At 53.7% G+C, this 22,693-nt stretch overlaps 2 protein-coding genes across 11 annotated transcripts in view; one reads left to right on the top strand and one right to left on the bottom strand.

Annotated features, from left to right (window-relative positions):
• Window positions 1-93: 93 nt before the first annotated feature.
• Window positions 94-22,693, top strand: part of THTPA (thiamine triphosphatase) — a 47,462-nt gene continuing 24,862 nt past the window's right edge. Inside the window, exons 1-3 of one of the 6 annotated variants that reach the window (XM_050796460.1) lie at window positions 94-194; window positions 536-653; window positions 1,581-1,737. In XM_050796460.1, the coding sequence (XP_050652417.1) occupies window positions 1,614-1,737 (124 nt within the window). In that variant the 5' untranslated portion in view covers window positions 94-194; window positions 536-653; window positions 1,581-1,613. Of the gene's footprint in view, window positions 195-475; window positions 654-962; window positions 1,187-1,556; window positions 1,738-22,693 lie in introns of those variants that run through there. The other 5 variants (XM_050796458.1, XM_050796461.1, XM_050796459.1 and 2 more) reach the window with 5 other exon arrangements.
• Window positions 7,793-22,693, bottom strand: part of ZFHX2 (zinc finger homeobox 2) — a 35,488-nt gene continuing 20,587 nt past the window's right edge. For 4 of the 5 annotated variants that reach the window (XM_050796397.1, XM_050796398.1, XM_050796399.1 and 1 more), the window contains 9 exons: window positions 20,228-22,317; window positions 19,510-20,027; window positions 18,421-18,661; window positions 17,083-17,157; window positions 16,656-16,714; window positions 14,528-14,728; window positions 13,790-13,916; window positions 10,155-13,628; window positions 7,793-9,893 (listed from right to left, as the gene is read on the bottom strand). In XM_050796397.1, coding sequence (XP_050652354.1) covers window positions 8,914-9,893; window positions 10,155-13,628; window positions 13,790-13,916; window positions 14,528-14,728; window positions 16,656-16,714; window positions 17,083-17,157; window positions 18,421-18,661; window positions 19,510-20,027; window positions 20,228-22,268 — 7,716 coding nt within the window. In that variant the 5' untranslated portion in view covers window positions 22,269-22,317 and the 3' untranslated portion in view covers window positions 7,793-8,913. Of the gene's footprint in view, window positions 9,894-10,154; window positions 13,629-13,789; window positions 13,917-14,527; window positions 14,729-16,655; window positions 16,715-17,082; window positions 17,158-18,420; window positions 18,662-19,509; window positions 20,028-20,227; window positions 22,318-22,693 lie in introns of those variants that run through there. The other variant, XM_050796401.1, reaches the window with a different exon arrangement.

Genomic DNA, 22,693 nt, shown 5'->3' with positions numbered 1-22,693 from the left:
AGTTGCTCTAAAATATATATATGTGTGTGTGTGTGTGTGTGTATATGCATATATGCATGTATGTATATATGTATATATGAATATATATATATTTTTTTTAAATTGCACCCGTTCTGGTGTGAGGGCGAAGGCGAGTGAAAGAAGGTGACTGAGCCAGGAGGAGAGCACAGATGGCTTGGTGGTGGTATGGTGTGGTGAGTTGTGGGGAGGAAAAGAGGGGGGTCTGGGAGAGGTTGGGGGTGGGCGGAATGAGGACCCTGTTTTCCTCTTTTCGTTTTGCTGTGGGTGAAGGAGAGAGAGAGAAAGAGGGAAAGTGGGTGGGGAGAGAAGCGAGACAGATGGCAGAGTGGAGAGGCGGCAGCCAGTGCCGGCACTGCCCAGCCTGGGCGGACCCAGCTCCCTCCGCCTGCCAGCTCTCCAAATGCCACCCTTCCCCCATCCTCCCCTCTCCCCATCCCCCCAGCTTGGCACTGATCTCGGGGAGAGAGAGGGAGGGAGGCTGGGCAAAGAGCATCTGTTCCCTCCATTCTCCCAGCTCCATCGGCTGCCAACCTAGGGCCATCGTCTGCCTCCATCACCCCTCCGCCCGCCCGCCTACCCACCCAATCCCAAATGGGTGCTGGATCAGGTGCTGAATCTGGCTGCCTCCTCGGGTACCAGTCACTGTGCATTGCTGTGTGTCTGCCACCGCTGCCTGGCACTCATGGGGCCGTGTGTGTGTGTATGTGTATGTGCGCACTTGTACGTGTACGCATAAGCGTGTGCTGTATGTGAGCCTCCTGGGCATGGGTGGGGGTTGGCATTGCGGTTGCCAATCTAGTGTCCAACCAGAAGGACAGAGGGATGGAGTGGAAGAAGGAGGGGAGAGGCTTGGGGTCTGGGAGGGGAGAAGCGGGGGCACGAGTTGCTTCATGCTGCCTGCTTACAGGCATTGGCATTGCAGCTGCCACCCTTGTGCCCACGGAGATGGGAGGAGGCGAGTGGAGGGCGCAGCAGCAGGAGTCCTGTGCTCTGGGAGGAAGGCTTTGTACATGGGAGCTGTTGGCATCACATCTGTCAGGCCAGTGCCCAGAACTGGGGCAATGGAGACTAGGGGATCCAGGAAGCAGGGAGAAGGGGCAGGAATGTGTTTCTGACGTTGCTGTCCCTCTAGAAGCTCAGCTCTGAAAAATGGTTGGAGTATGAGGTGATTAGTGCTCTTCCAGCTTGAGAAAGTAAAGTGGTGGAGAGAGTAGCCAGGGAAGTGCCAAGAAACAGTCTACGAGCCAGGGAGGAGGGATTGTGCCACCGTACCCAGGGAGAACTTGTTGGGGCTGGCAATCTGGCTCTTTGTCAGAGTATTGAAGGAGACAGCAAGGGGACCAGATGTGAGGTGGGTGGGTACTGGCACTGCCCATGGCACCTGGCACAGGCTCTGGCATTGTGTGGAACAGGGGAGGGCGACAGTGCCTCTTGCCAATCTGGTTGAGAGGGCAATGGTGCCAGGAGTGAGAAGGAAGGAGGTGAAACATTTCGGGAGGTGGGGTGTTTGGGAGACCAGACTTTTTTCCTGCCAGGTCCTCCTTCCCCTTCCCTCTTAGGCATGGGGAGTGGAGCAACAGACGGAGAGTGGCATGAGGACACAAAGGAGGAAGCACACCATTGCCAAGACCTCAAGGAAGAAGGATGGAAAGCGCTGGCAGTCCTGCCTGGCCCCCAGCCAGTTCCCTGCTGAAGATGGCCAAATCCCCTTGCCTGGTCTGTATATGCGACTTTTGCTGGGGTGGAAGGAGGGAAGGGCTGACTTGCTGAGCTGGGCTCTAGAATGGGAAGGGTACCTTTCTGCAGATCCCATTTGGACTCTCCACTTGAACAAGTGAGGTGTCTGATTTTCCTCTTTGGTACCTTCCTCTCCTCCCCCTCCCTTCGCCTCATCCCCATTTCATCTTTCATCACCACCTGGGTCCTACTGCTTGGCACCCAACCAACTGGATGCCGCCACGTTTGGCAGTGCTGCACTGGCACGTGAACAGTGTCTCAGATCCTGGCACTGCGGCAAACCCAAAGCCACCAAACATGCTCATGATGGCACTTGGTGGCAGTCAGGGAGAGGGGGCTGTGCACATAGCGGTGCCAGGCATTGGGTGGAGCTCTGTGTAGGGAACTGGCATGAGAGGATGCCCTTAACAACTGGGCTGAGTCAGCACTCCCTCGTCAATCTCAGCTCTGCCTTCCTCCCAACTAGATATCCACCTCCCTCCTACCGTTACTGCCCCCAAGAAAGGGATTTAGATGGTATCATACTGAGTGTTTGAGCACCATGCGAAAGGAAACGAGCACAGAGGGACAGGCTATAGCACAGGCTGTAGACACACCCAAGGCTCCAGGCCAGTAGACCATACATATCCTTGGACAACAAGAACAGAAAAATAAAACCCTAGGAGGGCTAAAGGAGGTGGAGAGAGGGACACCAGCTGTGTTGTTACCAGGATGGCACAAGAAGAGATTGGAAGGCAAGTAGGAAGGAATGACCCTCAGACTTTGCTCTTGGGTGATGGGGTCGTTTGTACCTATGCATATTTCATTCTGCCTTGTACCTTGTGATTTGCTGAGCTGTGGTTGAGATGAACTGGTTCTTTCTCCCTTGTTAAAAGGTCCATATTCAATAATAGTCCTAGGAAGATGGAAAGGTGCTCTAGGCCTACAGAGGTAGACAGGTGTTAGGAAGACAAAGGGACTTGTCCTTCCAGAAAGACTATGCAAGGCACCCAGTTAGAGTTGGATAGATTTCCATATCTTTGAAATCCACCCCAAGAAGGGAGATGGGATCAGCAATGATCCCTGGTAGAGGGGGAGGCCCCTAGGAGGAGAATCCCCAGCAACTGTGGTGATACAGACTAGCCCTCACATAACTAGACCTTGGGCCCCCAATCTGAAAGAATTTCAAGTAGCTTTGGCTTTCCTAATGACTGGGCAGATCTTCAGATCTGGAAGATTTGACTGTGGGTGATGTGGAAGGGAGGCTGGGTGGCTCTGGGAGATAGGACCTGCCCAGAGGTAGGAGTAAAGTCCATGCTGGGCTGAGCTGCTCAGGGCTGGGGAAGTTCTGATTTCAGCATCTCTGGAAGTGTATGGCCACTTCAGAAGAAGCAAGGTGTTTTCCACAGCAGAGAAGAAAGCAGGGAGACACTCAGCCAAAGTGGTGAGTGGACAATGTTTATATCTTTTCTCCTGTTCAAGAACAGCCAATGTAAGCAGAAGACCATGGTCAATTTCCAGTATGTTGGCGGTGGGGGTGGGGGTGATGTCAGAGTGATGAAGTCGACAAATCTGAGGTTATGATAAGCCCTGGTGTGGTAGCTCCTAGGGTAGCAGGGTTGGTCCCTGGGTGCTGAAAAGATGGGGGCAGGTCACAGATATGGTGCTAAGCTCTCTAGGTCAGTGGTTCTCAAACTTCAGAGGGCATAGAATCTCTTCAGGAGTTTCTGATTCAGTTAGTCTTAGGTGTGGTCCGGGAATATGCACTTTACATAAGCACTCATGTTGCAAGTGGACACTTGAAACATTGAGAAACACTGTTCTGAGAGATGGCAGTCACCTTTAGGGTGGTTGATCCAATCAGGGTTTCCCTTGCCTTTTGCATCTGTCTTCCCCAAACTTACTCATGTCTTTATGCTGACATGTTTGGGGATATGTGTGTTGTGGAGTGTGTGTATGCATTTTGAGTGGGAGCAGTAGGAGGAAAAGGAAAGATTGTGAGGTTGAATCCAGCAAATGTAACTTGTTAGAACAATGATCCTCATTGGCAGTAGTTACCACAGAAGAATCCTTTAGGGAACACTTTCAAAATTCACTCTTCCTTCACCCCCCAGATTCTGATGACTGGCTGCCCGTGGGTTTCTGAAACCTCATCATTGAGAATCACTAGCTTAGGAACATTGCCAAGAGATTATTCTCTGTGGTCAAGTCAAAATTGTGTAGATTATGTGGCTAGGTACAAGATGGGTCCTGGAGGCAGGCCTGGGTTCTGGGTAATGGAAGTAGGGATCCACAGAGTACAACTCAGCCTACTGCTGATACTCAGCAAATGGCAGAGGATGCTGTTGTTTGAGCACTTGGTGGAGACATCTGGAAATGAGCACCGCATGGGTCATTCTTCATGTCCAATTGAGAAGACTTAGTGCAGGGTTTGGTATCAGGGAGGACTTGTAGATATGGGACAGTGCTGAGCCCCTGCTGATTACTGGTTGCAATGTCTTAGCCATTGTTTGTGTAAGAATATGTGTGTAGTTGGGTGGGATTATGAGTCAACCTCGGGTGCTGCATCACCTTTCCCCCTCTTCTTGGACAGGTTCAGCTTGCTCTGGTCTACCTATACTCAACCTGCTTCCCCATTAGCTTCTGGCCAGACTTCTTTCCATGGCTGTGGAATTGCAAGAAATACCATACTCAGACTACTGACAGAGAATAATGACATTTACCCCTTGTCTGTGCTTTGTGTGAGGGCTGTCTGGGTCCTGTATATCAAGGAGCATCACTGGGTGGTCACACAATTGCAATTTTATGTTCTTCCCATAACGTGTAGTTTCTCTCAAGAGGAATTGCCTTCATGATTACTTCCTATCTTTCCCCAAACTTGGTGGGCCATGGTCTAGGTCTTCTGCAAATGTCCTCTCTCAAATTTGCCTTCGTCTGATCTTTTTATAATCTATCTGAGCTATAATCCTGTAGACCCTGAGGCTGGGTCTATGGACTTGTAGCAAGAGCTTTCTCAGTATAAAGGCATTTCTTCCCAACTCAGTCTTCTAGAAATGACGCTTTCATGGCTTATAAGTTTCTGACTGGTTGCTTCTGAGAGAAATGGTCCCCCAATACCTGGCCATTCACCAAAGTTTACCCTGTGTTTCATGGTGATATCACATGAGTTTTCCCAAAAGTTTCCTCCTAATTTTCCTCCTACATATCTCTTCCCTGATGTCCAGAATAATTTAAGGTCCTCTCCCCATAGGGTTTTTTGTTTGCTTTTTGTGACTGTGAGGAGGGGAGCAGACCCCCCAACCATGTGCGTGCCCTCGCTGCTGCCATCCCCCTGTCACCTCTTGACTGCCAGCAACGGCTGGGTATGGGCCCAGTGCCCATCCATTTTCAGGGCTAGTTGATTTGGCGGGTGAGTTGTTACACACTCCTTAGCAGATCCTCTCCCCATATGTTAATACTCAACATTTGGTCACTTTTCCTCTTACTGGTTACTTTTTCCTCTCACTTTCTGTGTTTATAAGTTTTTTCTACCTACTTTTGTGTGAGGAAAATTAGCATGTGTTGGAGGGTGTTTCTGCTTATGGGAGTATAGGTCATAGGTCTTGGGGTATGTCCCTTGTACTTATACATATGCCCATGGGGCCCCATCCTTGCTGGCACTGGTGTGTTTCTCTGCAGCCCCCTCCGCTGGGGTCTGCTGCTGTTTCTGAGGGTGTGTTTGTTTCACTGGTATAGTTATATACATGGAGCTCTGTATTTCAGATTTACGTATCTTTCCAGGGATGAATGACTGTCTTAAGACAGATCACGGTGGTGGAGATTTGGAGAATCAGTGATCTGGTCTATAAGCCCTGAAAGTGGTTAAGAAACAAGTACAAAGAATTAAGCAGATGGGTGCTATTATGCCTGGAATAAAAGGCTTGCTCTTTTGCCCCCCAAATTCCAGGGTTCCAGGTAAGTACAGTTACTTAGCATCAGCTCATATGTACTGTTGGGACTGCACACGGTATTGCCAGGCCAGGGTATTGGGTGTAAAAGAACATGTTGCGTGACAAGAGGACGGGGGATTTCTGGTTACATCAACTCTTGGTGAAAACACTCATAGTTCAAACTAAAGCCAACCTACCCTGGCTGTAAATTCTTTTTTTTTTTTTTTTTTTTTTGAGACGGAGTCTTGCTCTGTCGCCCAGGCTGGAGTGCAGTGGCCAGATCTCAGCTCACTGCAAGCTCCGCCTCCTGGGTTCACGCCATTCTCCTGCCTCAGCCTCCCGAGTAGCTGGGACTACAGGCGCCGGCCACCTCGCCCGGCTAGTTTTTTGTATTTTTTAGTAGAGACGGGGTTTCACCGTGTTAGGCAGGATGATCTCGATCTCCTGACGTTGTGATCCACCCGTCTCGGCCTCCCAAAGTGCTGGGATTACAGGCTTGAGCCACCACGCCCAGCCTGTAAATTCTTAAGATACAGGACACCACACCTCTAACCATTCCATGCCAGGTGTTTGTCGATGATTTCTTTAAAACGTTTCCTTTTTCTCGTTTTTGTTCTAAATTGTTTTTGGTTTCCAACTTTTATACACAAGTCACATTCCCAGAAAGCACAAGTGGAAAATCTTCTTTCCTCAGATACATGCTGCTAAGAAAATAGTTTTATACACAGAATTTCAACAGGAGAGAGAAAAGGACAGGGAGGGAGGAGTACCAGAGAGGCAGGGAAAGAAAGGTGGCAGTGAGCGCAAGACCCAGGTGGCCAGTTTCTCTCCTGTTGCCTAGATTTGTGATTGGCATTTTTGGTATCAGAAATTGGGGTGGAATTACAAAACTAACTCCACCCCACCCCTAGTTTGTTAGAGTTGGAGTATTTTAGAGGTAAATGGGAGAGGAAGTGAGACTCACGGAATATGTGGGGGCTACTGACTGAGCTGAATTTTCTCTCCCCTCCCATCCTGTCCACATGTAAGTATTAACTGCTTCAGTATTAACATGTTCACAGAGTGATGTGACTGATAGAGCAGAAAACCTAAATCCCAGGGCTGGGCGAATTTGTATGAGAATATGAAATGGATAATGATAAAGCAACAGTCTGAAGGGGAGAGAGGATGGAAGGAGAACACCTTGAAAGAGAAGTGGTCTTAGGTACAAGAGTAGTAGGAAAAACTATCTGGAGGACATGGGAATTTTGCAGACTTTTCTTTGCTAAAAGAAAACATGGACTTCTCTACCCCACACTAGCTGGGCTTTAGGATTGCCAGAATGATCACCTGATGGCTATAGAAACCATTTGCTTAGGGGTAGGGAACATTCTTCTAGGTTCTGTTGGTTCCCTTGGTGATAACACCCTATCAAAGATTGACCTGTGCTTCAGTCATCTCCTTGCCCACCCCATCCCCTCAATTCCTATCAGCTCTAGACCCCCATGAGTGTCATGGACGGATCCTGACTCCCTTGGGAATGCTTCCAACAGCTGCTGCTTAATGGAGGAGCTGGGCTGGGCTGGACTGGAGGGAGCAGGAGCAAGGGCAGAGGACAAGGGGGAAGAAAAGGAGATTGGGGGGAAGGGAACAAGGGATCCAGCAAAGGTAGGCCTCTAGGGAGGGCAGTAGGATTAGGAGTTTGTGAAAAAAGTAAATGCAAGGAAAAGGTAGGAGATGAAAGAAAGGCAGATCTCAGATTCAGAAATTAAATACCCCCCTCACCCCTTTCTTCCTGGGACTGCCAAGATACTTTTGGTGACACTGATGACACTGACTTTTCTAACTCATAGCTGGAAATGAAGGGCTATTACCTGTCCTAATAAATACCCAATTCAGGGAACTGGGACATGTCTCTCCCCAGAGTTCAGGCTCTTCTCCCTATATTGCCAGCTCCCACCTCTGAGACTGGGCTTAGCCAGGGGAAGGTTGCACTGACTTCAGTCCTTCGAGGACCACCAGACCCATAGCAAGGAACTAAAGCTGTTTGATCTTCCAAAGATGAGGTGGTTTAAAGAAACCCTTAAACCGGGGGGTAGGGGTGGGACAGGGAGTAGTGAGTGACACAAATAGGAAAAAAACACTTGTTTGATGGGAGAGTTTTCTTTTTTTTTTTCTGTATTTTCCAAGTTTATGTTTTTCTTTAGTTCATTCCTCTGGTCTCCATTTCTCTCTTTTGTGTGCGTGTGCACGCACTGTCTCTCGCTCTCGTTTTTTTGGTTGTATTTCAGTTTTTTTTTTTTTTTTTTTTTAAATAACTTTGGATTTGCCGTTGGTGGGCAGTGCCTGTCCCTGGAGGCTGGACCCTTATGTGGCAGGGCTAGGACAAGGGGCGGGCCCACGGCTGCTGAGAGGATCTCTGTGTTTAAAGCCTTTGAGAATAAGTTACTGCAGTTCCCAGGGTGCCGGGTAGGGATTGGCAGAGGGGTTTCTGGTGGCAGCATCCCCTAGAGTCCAGGCCGCAGGGGCTCCCCTGTCAGGCAAGAAGAGGGTTAGGAGGGAGAGGGTAGGGAGAGTGAACCAGAAGCACTTCTCCCATGCCAGCCTCCAGTTTGGTTAGAGTTTTGTGGGCTCCCTGCCCATCCCAGGCTCCAACTTTGGGAGCCAACTGAGCATTTGGAAAGAGTTTGTGAGCAGTATGGTGCTCTAGACAAAGGGTTAGGAAGGAGAAGAGGGGGTGGCAAGTTTGTTTTCCTTCCCCCTTCTTGGCCTTGGGCTTTCTTTTTCGTTTCTTCTTTTTCTTCTTTTTATCTTCTTTTTCAAAATTTTTTGGTGTTTTCTCAGTGGAACATCATGGGATAACGTGTGTGTGTGCATGTATGTGTATGCATTTATGGGGATGAGGAGCTGGGAATTCAGTGAGGAAAAGGAAGATAGAACCAAGGATATATTTTGTGTGTGGTAGGCAGACATGTATGAATAATCAGGGTGCCAAGATGGGTGTATGTGTCTGTGAAGATGGGCAAGGGCTACATCTGCAAGGAGCTGAGGATGAGGATCAGTGTGTGTGTCTGTGGGGATTGGGAGGAGGCAGGACTCTGCTGGAGGTGGGGTGTGTGGTGCCCACTGAGGGTGGGAACTGAATAGTTCCCATGAGGTGGGCAGGGCCAGGGGGTGGGGTGAGGGATTTGAGCTCCCACCAAACACCCCTTGGGGTACAAGAGGGAACCCTGAGGCCCTCCCCTCTTCCCCATCTTGGTTTATCTGTTTATAAAGCTAGAAGTGTAGAGGTAGTAGTAGTTTTTGGGTTGGAGTCCGTGTGAGGTAATCTTGCTTCCTCTTTGGCAAAAGCCACAGCAGCCGAGGCAGCAGTGGCGGCGTTGGTGATGGAGATGGGTGGGCCCCCTTGAGGTGGGGCTGCCTTGCGCCTGTGGGCCGAGGAGCGCAGGTGGGAGGCCAGGGCTTCACGCCCACTCAGCAGCACCTCACATGCCAGGCAGTGGTAGGTGCAGATGGGCACCCGCAATGGGGGTGGCATGGAGCCCCCAGAGCCCCGCCCAAAGAAGCAGAAGGATCTCTGGTGGGCAGTAGCTGGGGCCTCCCCGTCAAATGCCATCTTGCACTGGCGGCAAAGGTAGCGATGAGTTACATCCACGGTGGAGATGCCAGTGCTGCCTGTCAGCAGCTCATCAGCCTCACCAGCCTCCCCCTCCCCTGGAGTGGGCAGTTCAGGAGGCTTTGGAGGTGCTGTGACTGTGGGCTCAGGGGGCTGGGGTGGCGGCTGGAGGAGGGCATTCGGTAGCAGCCCAATGAGGGTCTGAGGTATCACGGGGTTCATGGGAAATAGCCCCTTCTTCATGCCGTAGAGCTGTTGGAAGTAGGCCCCCTGTAGCTGGGGACCAAAGACAGCTGGCGGTGCTGTTCCCCCAGCAGGGGGCAATGGAAAGGGCAGGAACTGACCCCCTAACAGGGCTGGGACAGTGGTCTTCAATGCTTTGAGGTTCTTGAGGGCATCATTGGAGGAGCTGGTGGGGGCTGCAATTGGCTTTCGCTCACCGGAGACCTTGTCCCCCAAGGGCTCAGTAGGAGGGCCCGGGACAGGGTCAGTGGTGCCTGCTGTGGAGGTGTTGGTTTGGTCGGGCATGGGTCTCTGAGGTAAGGGGCGGCCTGGGCCAGCAGTCTGGACCACTGTGGTGGTAGGCAGGACCGAAGTGGCGAGGCTGAGGAGGCCTGAGGAGGCTGCTGGGCCTAGGAAGATGAAAGGAAGGATGAAGGATTAGCCATCTCCTGTCCCATCATTCTTTCTGCCATAGGCCATCTCCAGCCACACACACCCATTCCCAGCACCGGATTTCCATGCCCCTTCCCTCCCTTCTTTCCCCCAAGAGCCTGACACAAAGGAGGGCCACAGGAGATTGGACATGGGAAGAATCAGGAAGGAAAAGGAAGGGCATGTCATTAGAGGGGGATGTTCTCTGAAGTCCAGCTCCTCCCAGCCTCCCTACTCACCTGAATTGAAAGGAGCTAAGTTGCCCAGCGGGGGCTGAGCCAGAGCTGGACCAGACAAGAGGACCGGGGCCAGGCGAGGCAAGGTTGGGGCAGCCCCGAGGGGCACGGAGGCAGGTGTGGTCGCAGGTGGGGCCTTGGGAGCTGGGGGAGCCTCAGGTGCCGGGGCCAAGTCGTAGCACTTGCTTTCACTCTTCAGCTGGGCTCGGACTGCCTCCTTGAGCTTGGCCAGGTGCTGACGGGAAAAGAGATGGCCTCGGCAGGAGACATAGAAATCATACTTGACATCACAATAGGGGCAGTCAGTGCGCTGGGCTGCTAAGGGGCCCTCACTGCTGCCTCCAGTGCTCCCAGCGGCTGCCCCCTGTAGTTTGGCCTTCTTTTCCTTGGCACGAGCATTCTGGAACCAGACCTGGATGACTCTCTTGGGCAGCCCAATCTCTTCTCCCAGAACCTCACACTCCTGCATGGTAGGGGTGCGGTAAGCTTCATAGCAGGCTTTCATGATCTTCAGCTGCAGGCTGCTCATCTGGGTCCTGTAGCGCCGCTGCCCCATTCCGTCTGGAACACCAGTCCCACCTCCAGGTCCCCCACTGGTCCCTCCAGCCCCAGGGGATTCTGGTTCAGCTAGGCTGGAAGCAGATGAATCACTCAGATCTCCTGCAGACAGACTGCAAGCCTCACTCTCTGGAGAAGCTTTAGGTGGTTCCTCCGGGCCCTCTTCCTCACTGGGTGGAGGGGGAGGTGGGAGAGGTAGAGGTGGCTCTGGTGTTGGGGTGGTGGCCTCTTTCCCAGGTGGTAGGAAAGGCAGGGGCCCAGAAGCAAGGGTGGCAGTGGGGTAGGGAAAAGCAGGTGCTTCCCTCTTTGGGGCCTCCCTTCCAGTGCCATCATCTACCTTGCCTAATAAGAGGTTGAACTTGGGCAAGGATGCAGGGGTGGCTGTGGCAGGCGGTTTCACTGCTGGACTAGGCACTCCCCCAGGGGTGCTTCGAAACTGGCCTTTCCTCTCCCGGGCCCTGGTATTCTGGAACCAGACCTGTACCACTCGCTTTTTGAGCCCCACCTCCTCGGAGATGCAGTCGAGCATCTTGCGTGTTGGGTTGGAATCCTGCATGTACCAACGGTACAGGATCTCAAGCTGCTCAGGCAAGATGGTGGTACGCAGGCGCTTGTCCCTGGGGGGCTCGCCCTCCCCTCCTCCCCCTGCTTCACTGCCTGTGGGGGACAAGCTGCCGTCCTCATGCTTCCGTTTGAGAGGTGGCCCTGGCATTGGTGAGGTGGCTGCCACCAGGGGGTTTCTTTCCCCAAACACCAGCAAGGGCAGATCTAGGAGTTGGGGAGGAGCACTGGGCTGCAGAGATGGCAGGAAATGTAGTCGGCGGTGACTGGTCAGGAGGTCCTGACTGGAGAAAGAAATGGCACACTGGTCACAGGTGTGGGCTGGGGAAGGTGATGGAGTAGCCTTCTCTTCAGACTCTTTGCCTCCTGCCTTTGTTGCCTCTGCTTGGCTCAGCTCCTCCCCATCTGGAGGCTCTGGTAATGGACCCTCAGGCCCTGCAGGGGGTTCAAGGCCCTGTTCCTCCTCTACTTCTTCTTCCACCTCTTCCTCCTCTTCCCCTCTCTCTGCCTCTTCCTCCTCCTCTTCAGGGGTCTGGTCATCATAGCACTTCTTGAGGTGGCGCACCAACTCAAAAACACAGGAGAAAGTGGCGTGGCAACGCCTGCAGCCGGAGGCTCCCCCAGTGCCTCCTCCGGTTGGCATGGACCCACCCTCACAGGCATTTTTGCGTGCTTTCTGGCGGGCATTCTGGAACCACACCACCACCACACGGCTAGCGAGACCCAACAGACTTGCGAGTCGCTCCACCTCTCCGTCTTTGGGGTAGGCACTAGTCTCAAAGAAAGACTGCAGGGCTTGGGTCTGGAACTCTGTGAACTTGGTTCTGGAGAACCGGCGGCCGGCAGGCACCAGGGGAGGAAGATTCCCTCTGGAGCTTTCTTCCTCCTCTATGGGCCAGTGTCCCCCTGCTTGACTTCGCTCTTCAGGGGCATGGGTCCCCCCTGCCTCAGGCTCTGGGACCAGGAAGGGTGGGCCCAGATGGGGAGCAGGTGAATCCAGAGACCCATCAGGAGGTTTGGGGGGCTCTGCAAGGGGCGGGTATAGGCTGTCATAGCTCTTTCGAAACTGAGCAGCATAACGGCTCAGAGCTTCAAAGGGCAGAAAGCGGCGGTGGACATGTTCCTCATGTGTCTTGAGGATAAGCATATTGGAGAAGAGTTTCCCACAGGCCCCACAGGCCAGCTTGTCCCCACCCCCGAGGGCCTCAGGTGGGGGTGGGGTAGGGGGAGGGGGCGCAGCTTGCTTCCCTTCATTGTACTGGATCACCAGCTCAAAGCCAAAGTTTTCTAGAAGGGCTTTGGCTGCAGTGCGGGCAGCCTCGTTGGGCAATGGGTGGGGGGGTGAGGAAGGCCCTGCCTCATTGCCCTCTTTGGCCATGGGGGGCCGCTCCCACTCCCGCTCAGCCAGCTCAGCCTTGGGAGGTGGGGGTGGAGGAGGAGGGGTGGCAGCTGGCAGGGACAGCACAGGTGCAGGCCCAGCTAGTGTCAGCTTGGGCCCCACCTTGAGATCATGGAGGTAGAAGGGCAGGAGCAGCTGCTGCTGCTGGAGCTTAAGCAGTGATTCGGGCACCAGAGGGAAGGGGGGCAGGACTGGTGGGGTGAAGAGAGGGGCTGGGAATCGATGCAGGTCCAAGGGAGGTGGGGGAGGGGACAGGAAAGGCAATCCAGATATGAAGCCACTGGGGTCAGGGCCCTTCTTCTCAGTGCCCACCTCCCCCTCTGTCTCGCCTTCCTTGGGCTCTTCTTGGCTGCGTTCTGGCCCTTCAATCTTGGAATCAGTCTTGGTTCCCCGAGAGCGAGTCTGATGCAGAACTGACCGCATATGGATCTCCAGGGTGGAGCTCTGGTTGTAGGAGACTCGGCAGACTGTGCACTTAAAGGGCTTGTCTGTGGCAGCAGTGGTGGTAGGTGGGGCACCAGCCTCTCCCCGGGCAGGGGCAGAGGGGTCAATGGCAGCCTTCTTCATCTTATGCAGGTGGGAGACAGAATTATAATGAACCAATAGAATATTCTTCTGGGTGAAGGACTCCTTACACACAGTGCACTTATAGGGCCGGGCAGGGTCCAGAAACTTGTCCAGGGCAAAGTTGGTGGTTTTCCGATAGGTCAGAGGGTGGCGAGAGTCAGCTGGAGATGGCTCTGCAGAGCGGAGCTCCCCAGTGGTCCCCTCTTCCTCCTCAGCCATGGTAGGCGGAGGAGCTATGTCTTCAGCTTGCGCATCAGGCTGAGAGACTGGAGATGGGGCTGGAGAAGGGGGTTGACCAGGACTTCCCAAGGGTTTGTCTGGGGCCTCAACTGAGGCCAAGGGAGGCTCAGGAAGAGGATCTGGACTGGCTTCTGGGGTCAGATTAGGGCCTTCTAGGGGAGAGAGAAGAAGGTACAATAAGCAGGGAACTTCGTTTAAGCCAGACCCCACCCACTCAATACCAGGGCAGTTGACCTTGGCCTCAGTCATCTTCAGATGGCCCACGGAGTCCCCTTTCCTGGTACCTTGGGAGGTTTGCTGTTCCATTCCCTACCTGCTGTCTGGTCTCTGCTGGGTGTAGGCTCTGGCCCATGAGTTGGGGGTTCTTGGCCATCGTCCAGAGGGCTTAATGTGGGTCCAGACAGCACTTTGGTTGTAAATGTCATTTCTACAGTTGTAGCCTGCAATGGGAAAAAGCCTAGTGGCTTCACCACTACCCGCCACTGCCCCTACGCCACTCCTGACCCATCTGCCCTACACCTGTACCTGTGCCGAGATCCCTTTCCACAGATCCAGCCTCCTGTCTGGACAAACCTCCCACCTAATTGCTGCTTTTGCTACAGATGAGAGAGCCTGGGCTGCTGCCTCTCTTATCTGGCTTCTTTCCCCAAGCCGGAAATCATCGTTCTGGCAGGCTGGTGCCTGCTGTTCAGCAACTCTTCTCAGGACTTAATGGAAGTGAAACAGAAGCCGAGTTTTCTCATCTCTGAGTAGAGGCAGCTAGACAAGCTCAGTTCTGAGTCTCCCTCTCTAAAATCCAACTTCAAACCCATGAAATGCTACCTTTGTCACCAACACATGCACTTGCCTGAATACTCCTGCCTCTTCCTCCCCTCCTGGACGGCCCTAACAAGACCTTGTCAGACCATCCTCAGCCAGCCAACACATGCACTTGCCTGAATGTTCCGTGCCCCCAACACACGCACTTGCCTGAATACCCCTGCCTCTTCCTCCCCTCCTGCATAGCCATAATAAGGCCTCGTTGGACCATCCTCACCCAGCCTGTACTCACTACAAGCAGCAGCTTCTCAACGCACTCGGGCACCACGTTGTGAAGGTGGCTAAGGTGGAAGTGCAGGGCAGGCCGGCCCACCAGCTGTTCCTGGCACAGTGGGCATCTGTACTTGGGCTGCACCGCGTGCTGGGAGAGTGTATGAGCCCTCACCTGGCTGGACTCTGGGCTCAGGAAGCTGCAGTATGGACAGCAGTATACCTGGAGGGTACATATGGGCAGTGGAGGAAGTGTCAGGGAAGGATAGGATCCATCATCACATAGTCCTTTGGATGCAGCACTGGCACCTACTCCGTTTTTTTTTTTTTTTTCCCAAGATGGAGTATGGCTCTGTCACCCAGGCCAGAGTGCAGTGGCATGATCTCGGCTCACTGCAACATCCGCCTTCCAGGTTCAAGCAATTCTCCTGCCCTTAGCCTCCCGAGCAGCTGGGATTACAGGCGTGTGCCACCATGCCCAGCTAATTTTTGTATTTTTTTAGTAGAGACAAGGTTTTGCCACATTGGCCAGGCTGGTCTTGAACTCCTGACCCCAGGTGATCTACTCGTCTTGGCTTCCCAAAGTGCTGGGATTATAGGCGTGAGCCACCACGATTGGCCTCTCACTCCTAATTTAAGAGGAACTAGCCAGATAGGAAAGCATTACAGCAGACCCAGCCTCCAGCCACTGTCCTGAGAGCTGGCTCCTCCCCACTTTCCCTTGGACTGGGACAAAGGCCTAGCTTAGGCCGCTACCTTGTACTTCTTCTTTGTTTGGCCCTCTTCCACCATCCTGATTTCTCTGCCTTTCTTTGGTGTGTCTTTCCCAGTCTTTGCTGCCTGCCTCAACTCTCCAGCTAACAGATGGCTCTGTACCTACTGCCCCCACCTTGGGTTTAGTTTTCTTATCTATCCTATCCTGCCTGTGTCTTCTCTGTGAAATGGTTCCATTTCCTCTGGGCATTTTCTGGATCCAGAGGCTCCTTGTCCCTGCCCACTCTGCCTCTGTGAACTGTCACCTGAAGAGGGGCCCTACCTGTCTGCTCAGAAGCCAGCTCATCCTCCCTCAGGCTCAGCAGCTCCCACCTTATTTTCCATCTTTCTTTTTCCTTCTTCTTTTTCCTAATGTGAATAAACACCACAGCTTCCCGAGTGGCCCAGGAAAATTCTGGCCCGGCCCTCTCAGCACATTCTTAGCCACACTTCCAGAGGGGTGAGGCTGCCAGAGGCTCTACCATCACCTGACTGCCAGACCTGCCCAGCCTGCATCCAGGCTGGCACCAGTGGCACAGGCCTGTGTGTCAGGGAGTGGATGACCATAAAGGAAGGGGATCTGGATGCTCATCTTAATGCGCCTAGCCCCTGGAGCAGACATCTGGAAGAGGTCTGTTGATGGGAGCCAGAGTTAGGAAGAAAAGATGCTGAGGACATAAGGCATTACTTCAGCTTGCAGTAATGCAGTAACACTGCGTATTGCAATAACAATAAATGTTACATATTGCAGTCCAGTTTGGAGAGCTGTGAGGCACAGGATGGCATCTCAAACCTGAGGCTGGGAATCCCCTTAGAACCAACTTTCAGGCCACAGAGCTGCCATTCCTGGGTGCTGCCTAGGTCTGAGTCCTGGGGATTTAGAGATTTGTGGCACATGCTGTCAGCGTGAATCATTTGGTTGGTGCCTCTACCCTTAGGAAGGGGGTGCCAGGACAGTTCCATCCAGGCTCAGGGCGTTTTGTAGGGTAGGAACACTGGTGTCTTGTTGTCTTTCTGCTCCGGAGGGATAAAGAGCTGGGCAGTAGCTGGTTGTTTGCTTTTGCCTTTCTCTTTTCATTTCTTTACTGCTTTCCTCCCCTGCTTCCAGCATGTACCCCCACTCTTTCCTACTCTCAGCACAATTCCTTTATTCATCTTTCCCTCAAGTTCCTGCTGTCTCCCTCCTATCATCTCCCTCTGTGCTTGACCCTGCTGGGCCAGCTCTGCCCCTCAAAGTGCTGAACATGTGGAACTGGACCTGGGTGGAATTTCTTAACTGTGCTATTCTGAGTGAAATAAGTCAAAGCATGACAAAATTAGGTCTGCCTTAGAATATGAGCAGATCTCAGTAAAGCCAGGCCCCCACTTCAGCTCTTCCCAGTTACCCCAGTTCTGACCGTGGTCTGGTTGGCACTGTCTCTGGAAGGGCCAGTCTTGTTTTCTGTCTCTTCTGAAGCTGAGGATGAAAGAAGAGGAGATTAAGGAACCCTGAGAGCCCTCAAGATGATTTGTAGCAGACAGCTTCCAGGGTAGGGAGTTGGGCACTAGGGAAAGGGCAGGAAACTCAGTAGATAGGTGAGGCTTGGCAAGGGCTGACTCCGGGTCAGTAGGATGGTCAGGTCTGAGTTCTCAAAAAGGGCAGAAGTGCCTAGCCTCTTGTGGCTCAGCCTCCCTTCCCCCTGATGAGCCCTTTCTTTAATCAGTTTTGCTCCTTGAGCACAGACATTGCTGGGCTCCTGGATTACTGCAAGGTCCCATGAGCATCTCAGAATATAGGAGGTACTGGGGGGAAGGGAGGGAAAACAGACCAGAAGAACAACTCACCCAATTGTTCTGTCTTGTTCTGGGCATCTTTCTCAGGGGTGGGTGGCTCAGCTAAGGGGGTGACAGGAGCCTTCCCTGTGTAGGATGGGGGAGAGTCAGCTTAAAGAGGGGTGGCATCAGGGAATGGAGGACATAGGGCAGAGGAAGCAGGACAAGCAGCCAGTCAATGAAGGAGAAAATGGATGGATCAATCAGCAGGCAGGAGAGTATGAGAAGCCAACAAGAAACATCCACACAGAAGACAGAGGGAAAATTACAGTATTAGAACTGGTAGGGCCTAAGAGATCATTTTATGAGAGTCCAGCTCCTATCCTTTTATAGAAGTCCAGCAGTAGACAGCAGAAACAAGATCAAACTCAGCTCCCTGTCTTAACTGACCCAGGAAGTGGGAAGCCCCAGAAATGTAGTGGGAGGGGCACTGAAGAAGGAAGCCTCAGTTGAATGGAAGCAGCTGCTGCAGTGAGCAGGAAGTGGCAGGTCTAGCTGGAAGAGGAGATTACCACTCAAGTAAGAATTGACAGATGTGTAGGAATTTATTTTCGGTGGCAGCCTAATTAAAGTGTTAAAGTTCCTTAACTCCATTCAGCCCTGCGCCAGGATCGTTAGCTATTGATCTGGGCCCCTCCGGCACTTAACTCCAGCCAGCATATTGGCAATTCAATTAGCACCAGTCAATGCTGCGTGTTCCTGGCTCCTGCTGCCCATGCCCTCGCCCTTGCCCACCACTGGCTCTACAAAGCCCGATGCCCATGCCCACCTCTGGCAGCGCCTTCCAGGCTCTTCTCCTGCACCCTGTGGATCAATGGTGCCTGGATGGCTGTTCCCGGCCTCTGCTGGTACAACCTCAACTGCCTAAGGGTGACTCTAAGCCCAGCCCTAGGGCTGAAGACCTCCTAGGAGACAGGAAGAGGCTGGGAAGCTTGTCAGGGGCCTGTTCTCATCCCTGCTGCCTTTGGATCATGCCCACAGCTCCTATCTCCTTCCAAGATGCGCGGGCCCAGCACAAAACAGGTTATCTCTCCTTCCTGCCCAGCTCCAGCCTGCCACCCTTCAGCATTACTAGGACAGTAGTCACTACTCAGAATCACTAGGTGGTTCCTCTTCACCCCCTCCCAGCAAAGCCGCTGCCCTTCTTTGCCCTTCTACTCAAGGTAGCCTCCATGGTGCCTGACATGCTCATTCTGTCTTATCCCTTCACAGCTTCTTCCCATTTGCTATAGGTGGCCCACAGGCCCACTTCTCAAACTTCCTTGTATCCCTAATTCCGCAGCCCCCGTGCTCCCCACATCCTGCTGCCCTCCCTGCCCAGCTCTTATTCTCCAGTCCCCTCTTCCTCACCGGGAGTCCGGAGCTGCCCGTGGCTGAAGCTTAGGATGCTCTGAAGAGCTGCGAGTCCTTCCTCAGCAGCTGGGCCATTCTGTAGCAGCTGCAGACGCCTCTGGGCCTGGGCATCACGGTGGGCAGGTGCGCGCAGGTGTTGCAGCACAGCCAAGCGGGAGGGTGTCTCCCACGCACACAACAGGCAGTGGTATAGCCCCAGCTCTGCCCCTGCCTCTGCTCCCTCCATTTCCAGCAGAAACTAGAATCATGGGAAGATCCTGGCTCAGACCCAGAAGGGACATGCCAGATCTCAGGGGACTTTCTTTTTTTTTTTTCCCAGAGAGTCTTGCCCTGTTGCCCAGGCTGGAATGCAATGGCACAATCTCTGCTCACTGCAACCTCTGCCTCCCGGGTTCAGTGATTCTCATGCCTCAGCCTCCCAAGTAGCTGGGATTACAGGCATGGGCACCACACCCAGCTAATTTTTGTATTTTTAGTAGAGATGAGGGTTCACCATGTTGGCCAGGCTGATCTCGAACTCCTGACTTCAAGTGATTCTCCTGCCTCAGCCTCCCAAAGTGCCAGGACTACAGGCGTGAGGCACCACACGTAGCCTCAGGGGACTTCTTGCCTCCCCTAAGGGAGACTGACTAGCAGCAGCCCCCTTCCCACCCCTCACTTCCTCCTCCTGAACCCCCCCGCCTTTCCCTCCTATGACCACCTACTTATTATTGCTTGCTCTCCCCAACCCTTTCTCTTTCTCCTACCATTCCTGGACTCCCTCCCAGCATGCAAATGGAGTCTGGTTCCATCCTCTTGAACCTCTGGTGACATGACAAACTGAGCTGACACCACCCCTCCCTCCAGGGCCAAACACTAGAACAGCTGAATAAAGTCTGTTTCACTTGTCAGAGTCTGCTCTTCTTTGGTCTCTTTCTCCATATCTGTCACTTTGTTACCCTGGTACATACTTTGTTACGTGGTGCATACTTTCCTTTTTCTCCATTTGTCACCCAGGGTTTTCCTATCACTTTCTTATTCTGCATCTCCTCCCTCCGTCCCCATTCCCTTCTCCTCTTCTGATGGCCCTTTCTGACCCAGCCTCACCTTGTATATTTGGCTGTTTTCTTCATGGGCTGCACCCCTGGCATGCAGCTGCATCTTCTCCTTGCTGTTGGACTCAAAGTCACAGATGTTGCAGCGCAGGTGCAGCGGAGAGACAGACCCATAAGGAGCCCCATCTCCCAGGGACACTGGGGAAGGGGTGCCCATGGCCCCACCCCCCTCCCGCAGGTGGGCTGCCAGCTGGTACTTCTGAGCATGTTTGTCAGTCTTGAGGTGGAGTTGGAAGTTGGCCTTGAGCTGGGTGCCATAGCAGCAAAGCTTGCAGCGGTGGGTGTCACCAGCCACCTCCTTCCATTCAGCTTCCGGGAGGCTCCGGCCTATGCTGCAGTGGTAGAGCAGCAGCTCCAGGTTGTCTGTGCTGAAGACCTGGCACACTAGGCAGCGAAACACCTTCAGGGACGGGCTATCATCTGGGGGTGGTGAGGTGGGCAGGCTGTCGGATGAGGAACCCAGAAGCTGACTTGGAGGCAGGTGGGCGTCAGGGGATAGGCTTCCAGGGGCTAGAGGACAGAGACAGATTAGTGGCCCAAGAAAGAAATGGGGCAGGGTGGGTTCACTATGTGGGGAGGTGGGTTAATGAGTAGGATAGTGCTCAGAGGGACTTACGGTTACCTAAGTTGGGAGTTGGTCCTTGGGAGAAAGCAAGGAGTAGAGTTTGGCCCTGGGGAGGAGAGAAGAGGGAAGAAGCACAGAAGCTTACCGGGTGTGGGGAACTTGCGGGCAGGTGCTCCAAGGTGGTGGAAACCATTGAGAAGCAGCTGGGCTTCCAGGGGCTTGTCTGGCCTCAGCCCCGGGCCAGGCAAGGGAGTCTGAGGCTGCCCTAGGGCCTGGGGCCCAAAGTACTGGAAGAGTTCAGGGTGGGTAGTGGGGGTAGCGCCTGGTGGGGGAGGAGGGCCTGGCCCCATCAATCCAGGTGGCAGGCCCAGCGGCAGCCCCTGGTGCAGCATTAGGACATTCTGCATGTGCTTCTCAGAGGTCATATGGATGCGCAGGTTGCGGGAGATGTTCGTCTCGTAGCTGCACACCTTGCACTGCCAGGATGATTTGGTCTTAGGCTCTTTGTCTCCCGCGGAGGGTGTGAGTGATGCCTCTGGTGGACTTCCCTGCCCACCAGGGCCCGCCTGGAAGCCCTGCAGGTTGGCCAGGTGCTTGTCAGACTGCATATGGATGCTGAGGTTGCCTTTGGTGGTGGTAGAGTAGTTGCAGACATCGCAGCGGTAGGGTTTGTAGCCACAGTTGTAGCTCTCTCCACGAGCAAGGCGGGGGTGGGCGCCCCCAGCACTGCAGTAGCTGCAGTGACTGTTGCTCTCAGGGTGCTTCTCTCGCATGTGCACATCCAGGGTCTGCTGGTACTTGTAGTGCCAGTTGCACTTGGGACACTTGAGTGTCTTGCAGGAGTTGCGTGAGTGGAGCAGGGACATGTGGCTAGACAGGCTGAGGCCCTGGAAGGCTGCAGGGGCTGGGGTGTAGTCATCAGCTAGGCGATAGGGCTGGGGTGGGTCACTGGGGTCTTCGGGGGAGCCCACTGGGGCAGGGAGAGTGCCCCCCTCCTTGGAGGTGGGTGAGCTTTGGTTGAGTGGGGGGCAGAGCCCTCCATCCTCTTCTTGCCCCTCAGGGAACCAATCTGGCCCTGCCTCGCCTGCTGCTACTGGCGATTCTTTGGCTTGGGTTGGGCTGGGGTCCCAGGTGGCTGTGGATGGAGAGGGTGGGCTCAGGGCCATGACTTCTTCATCCAGGAGGACAAGGGCCTGGACTTCTGCCTCAGGGGGGCCATCCTCCGTCTGGGCCACATTCGCCTCCATGTTCACTGTGCTGCTATTGTCAAGGGGTATGTCGGAAGAGGGGCGAGCAGGGAGTTTTGGTTCCAGAAAGCTTATGAGGGCCTTGCAGCCTTCATCCCCCTCCTGGAGCACAGCTGGGCTACCTGACAGGCCCTGATACTGGGCAGGGGTTAACTTCACCCCATGAGACTGTGTGTGACCCATAAAGGCCTGGGGCTTGCTGAAACCCAGGCGGCACAGAAGGCAGAGCCAGAAGACTGCCACGTGGTTGACCCCGCTGTTCCCCATGGGGCCATCTTTGGGATCTCCGGGTGGATTTGGAGCCAGCTGATAGCTCCAGAAAGCTCCGTGCCTTTCCTCACAGGCAGCCGGAGATGGTGCTGAGGTATCATGGGACAGAATTTGGTCAGAAGAGCTAAAGCCTTGGATTGGGTCAAAGCCATGTTGGATGTGAAGGGCAGTGAGGTGTGAAGGGGGTGGGTAGGCAAGGAAGGGAAGACTGGGCTCTTCCTTGATGCCCACCTCACCCCAGGGGAAGCCCTTTGGTAACAGGAGTTCACTGTCACCTGGTAGGGACAGCTTGGCCACTAGGTAGGCCTCACCTCCAGCTGTGAAGAATAAGTGGTTGCTCAGGTCCATGGGAGGGAGCCCTTCTTCTTCCTCCTCCTGCTCCTTGTCCTTTTCCACCCCTGGGTCATTTGGTGGGAAGTGACCACAGTCAGGCCCTTCCTGGGGCTCCCCAATCTCCTTTGGTGGGACGAGGCCACAGCCTGACTCCAGGGGCTGTCCCCCTGGCTCTGAGTACCTCATGTTCTCAGAGGTGGAGGGGGCAGCAGGGGGATCTTTGGTGACAGGATCAGAGGGGATGCTGGAGGAGGAGGTGTCCAAAGGCGGGGATGGGCCATTGTGCCCAGGGGAGGGGGTGGTACCAGTGGTAGAGGCTGAGTTAAGGGTGGCCATGGTAGACGGAGGAGTGCTGGGGGCTCATGTCAGCGTGACAACCAGTACCCTGTAGGGAGACAAGGAGAGAGCAGTGCTGTGAGGCTGCAGAGACCCCAGCTGGGCAGCTAGATCTCTGGATACTCCTGCCCCATCCTCTTCCCTGAACACCAGACTTAGACACCACTTTGCTAACCTGAAATTTCACTTAGTGTCTAATAGGCTTCAAAATATAATATGTCAAATATCAGAACTCTTCATTTTATTTATTTTATTTTATTAATTAAATTTTTTTTCTTTTTTGAGATGGAGTTTTGTTCTTGTTGCCCAGGCTGGAGTGCAATGGCGTGATCTCGGCTCACCGCAACCTCCGCCTCCTGGGTTCAAGCGATTCTCCTGCCTCAGCCTCCTAAGTAGCTGGGATTATAGGCATGCGCCACCACACC

The sequence above is a fragment of the Macaca thibetana genome, chromosome 7, assembly GCF_024542745.1.
Source record: "Macaca thibetana thibetana isolate TM-01 chromosome 7, ASM2454274v1, whole genome shotgun sequence".
Classification (NCBI taxonomy): Eukaryota; Metazoa; Chordata; class Mammalia; order Primates; family Cercopithecidae; genus Macaca; species Macaca thibetana.
The sequence above is the reverse complement of the archived record's forward strand: the minus strand, read 5'-3'. Positions and strand labels throughout refer to the sequence as shown.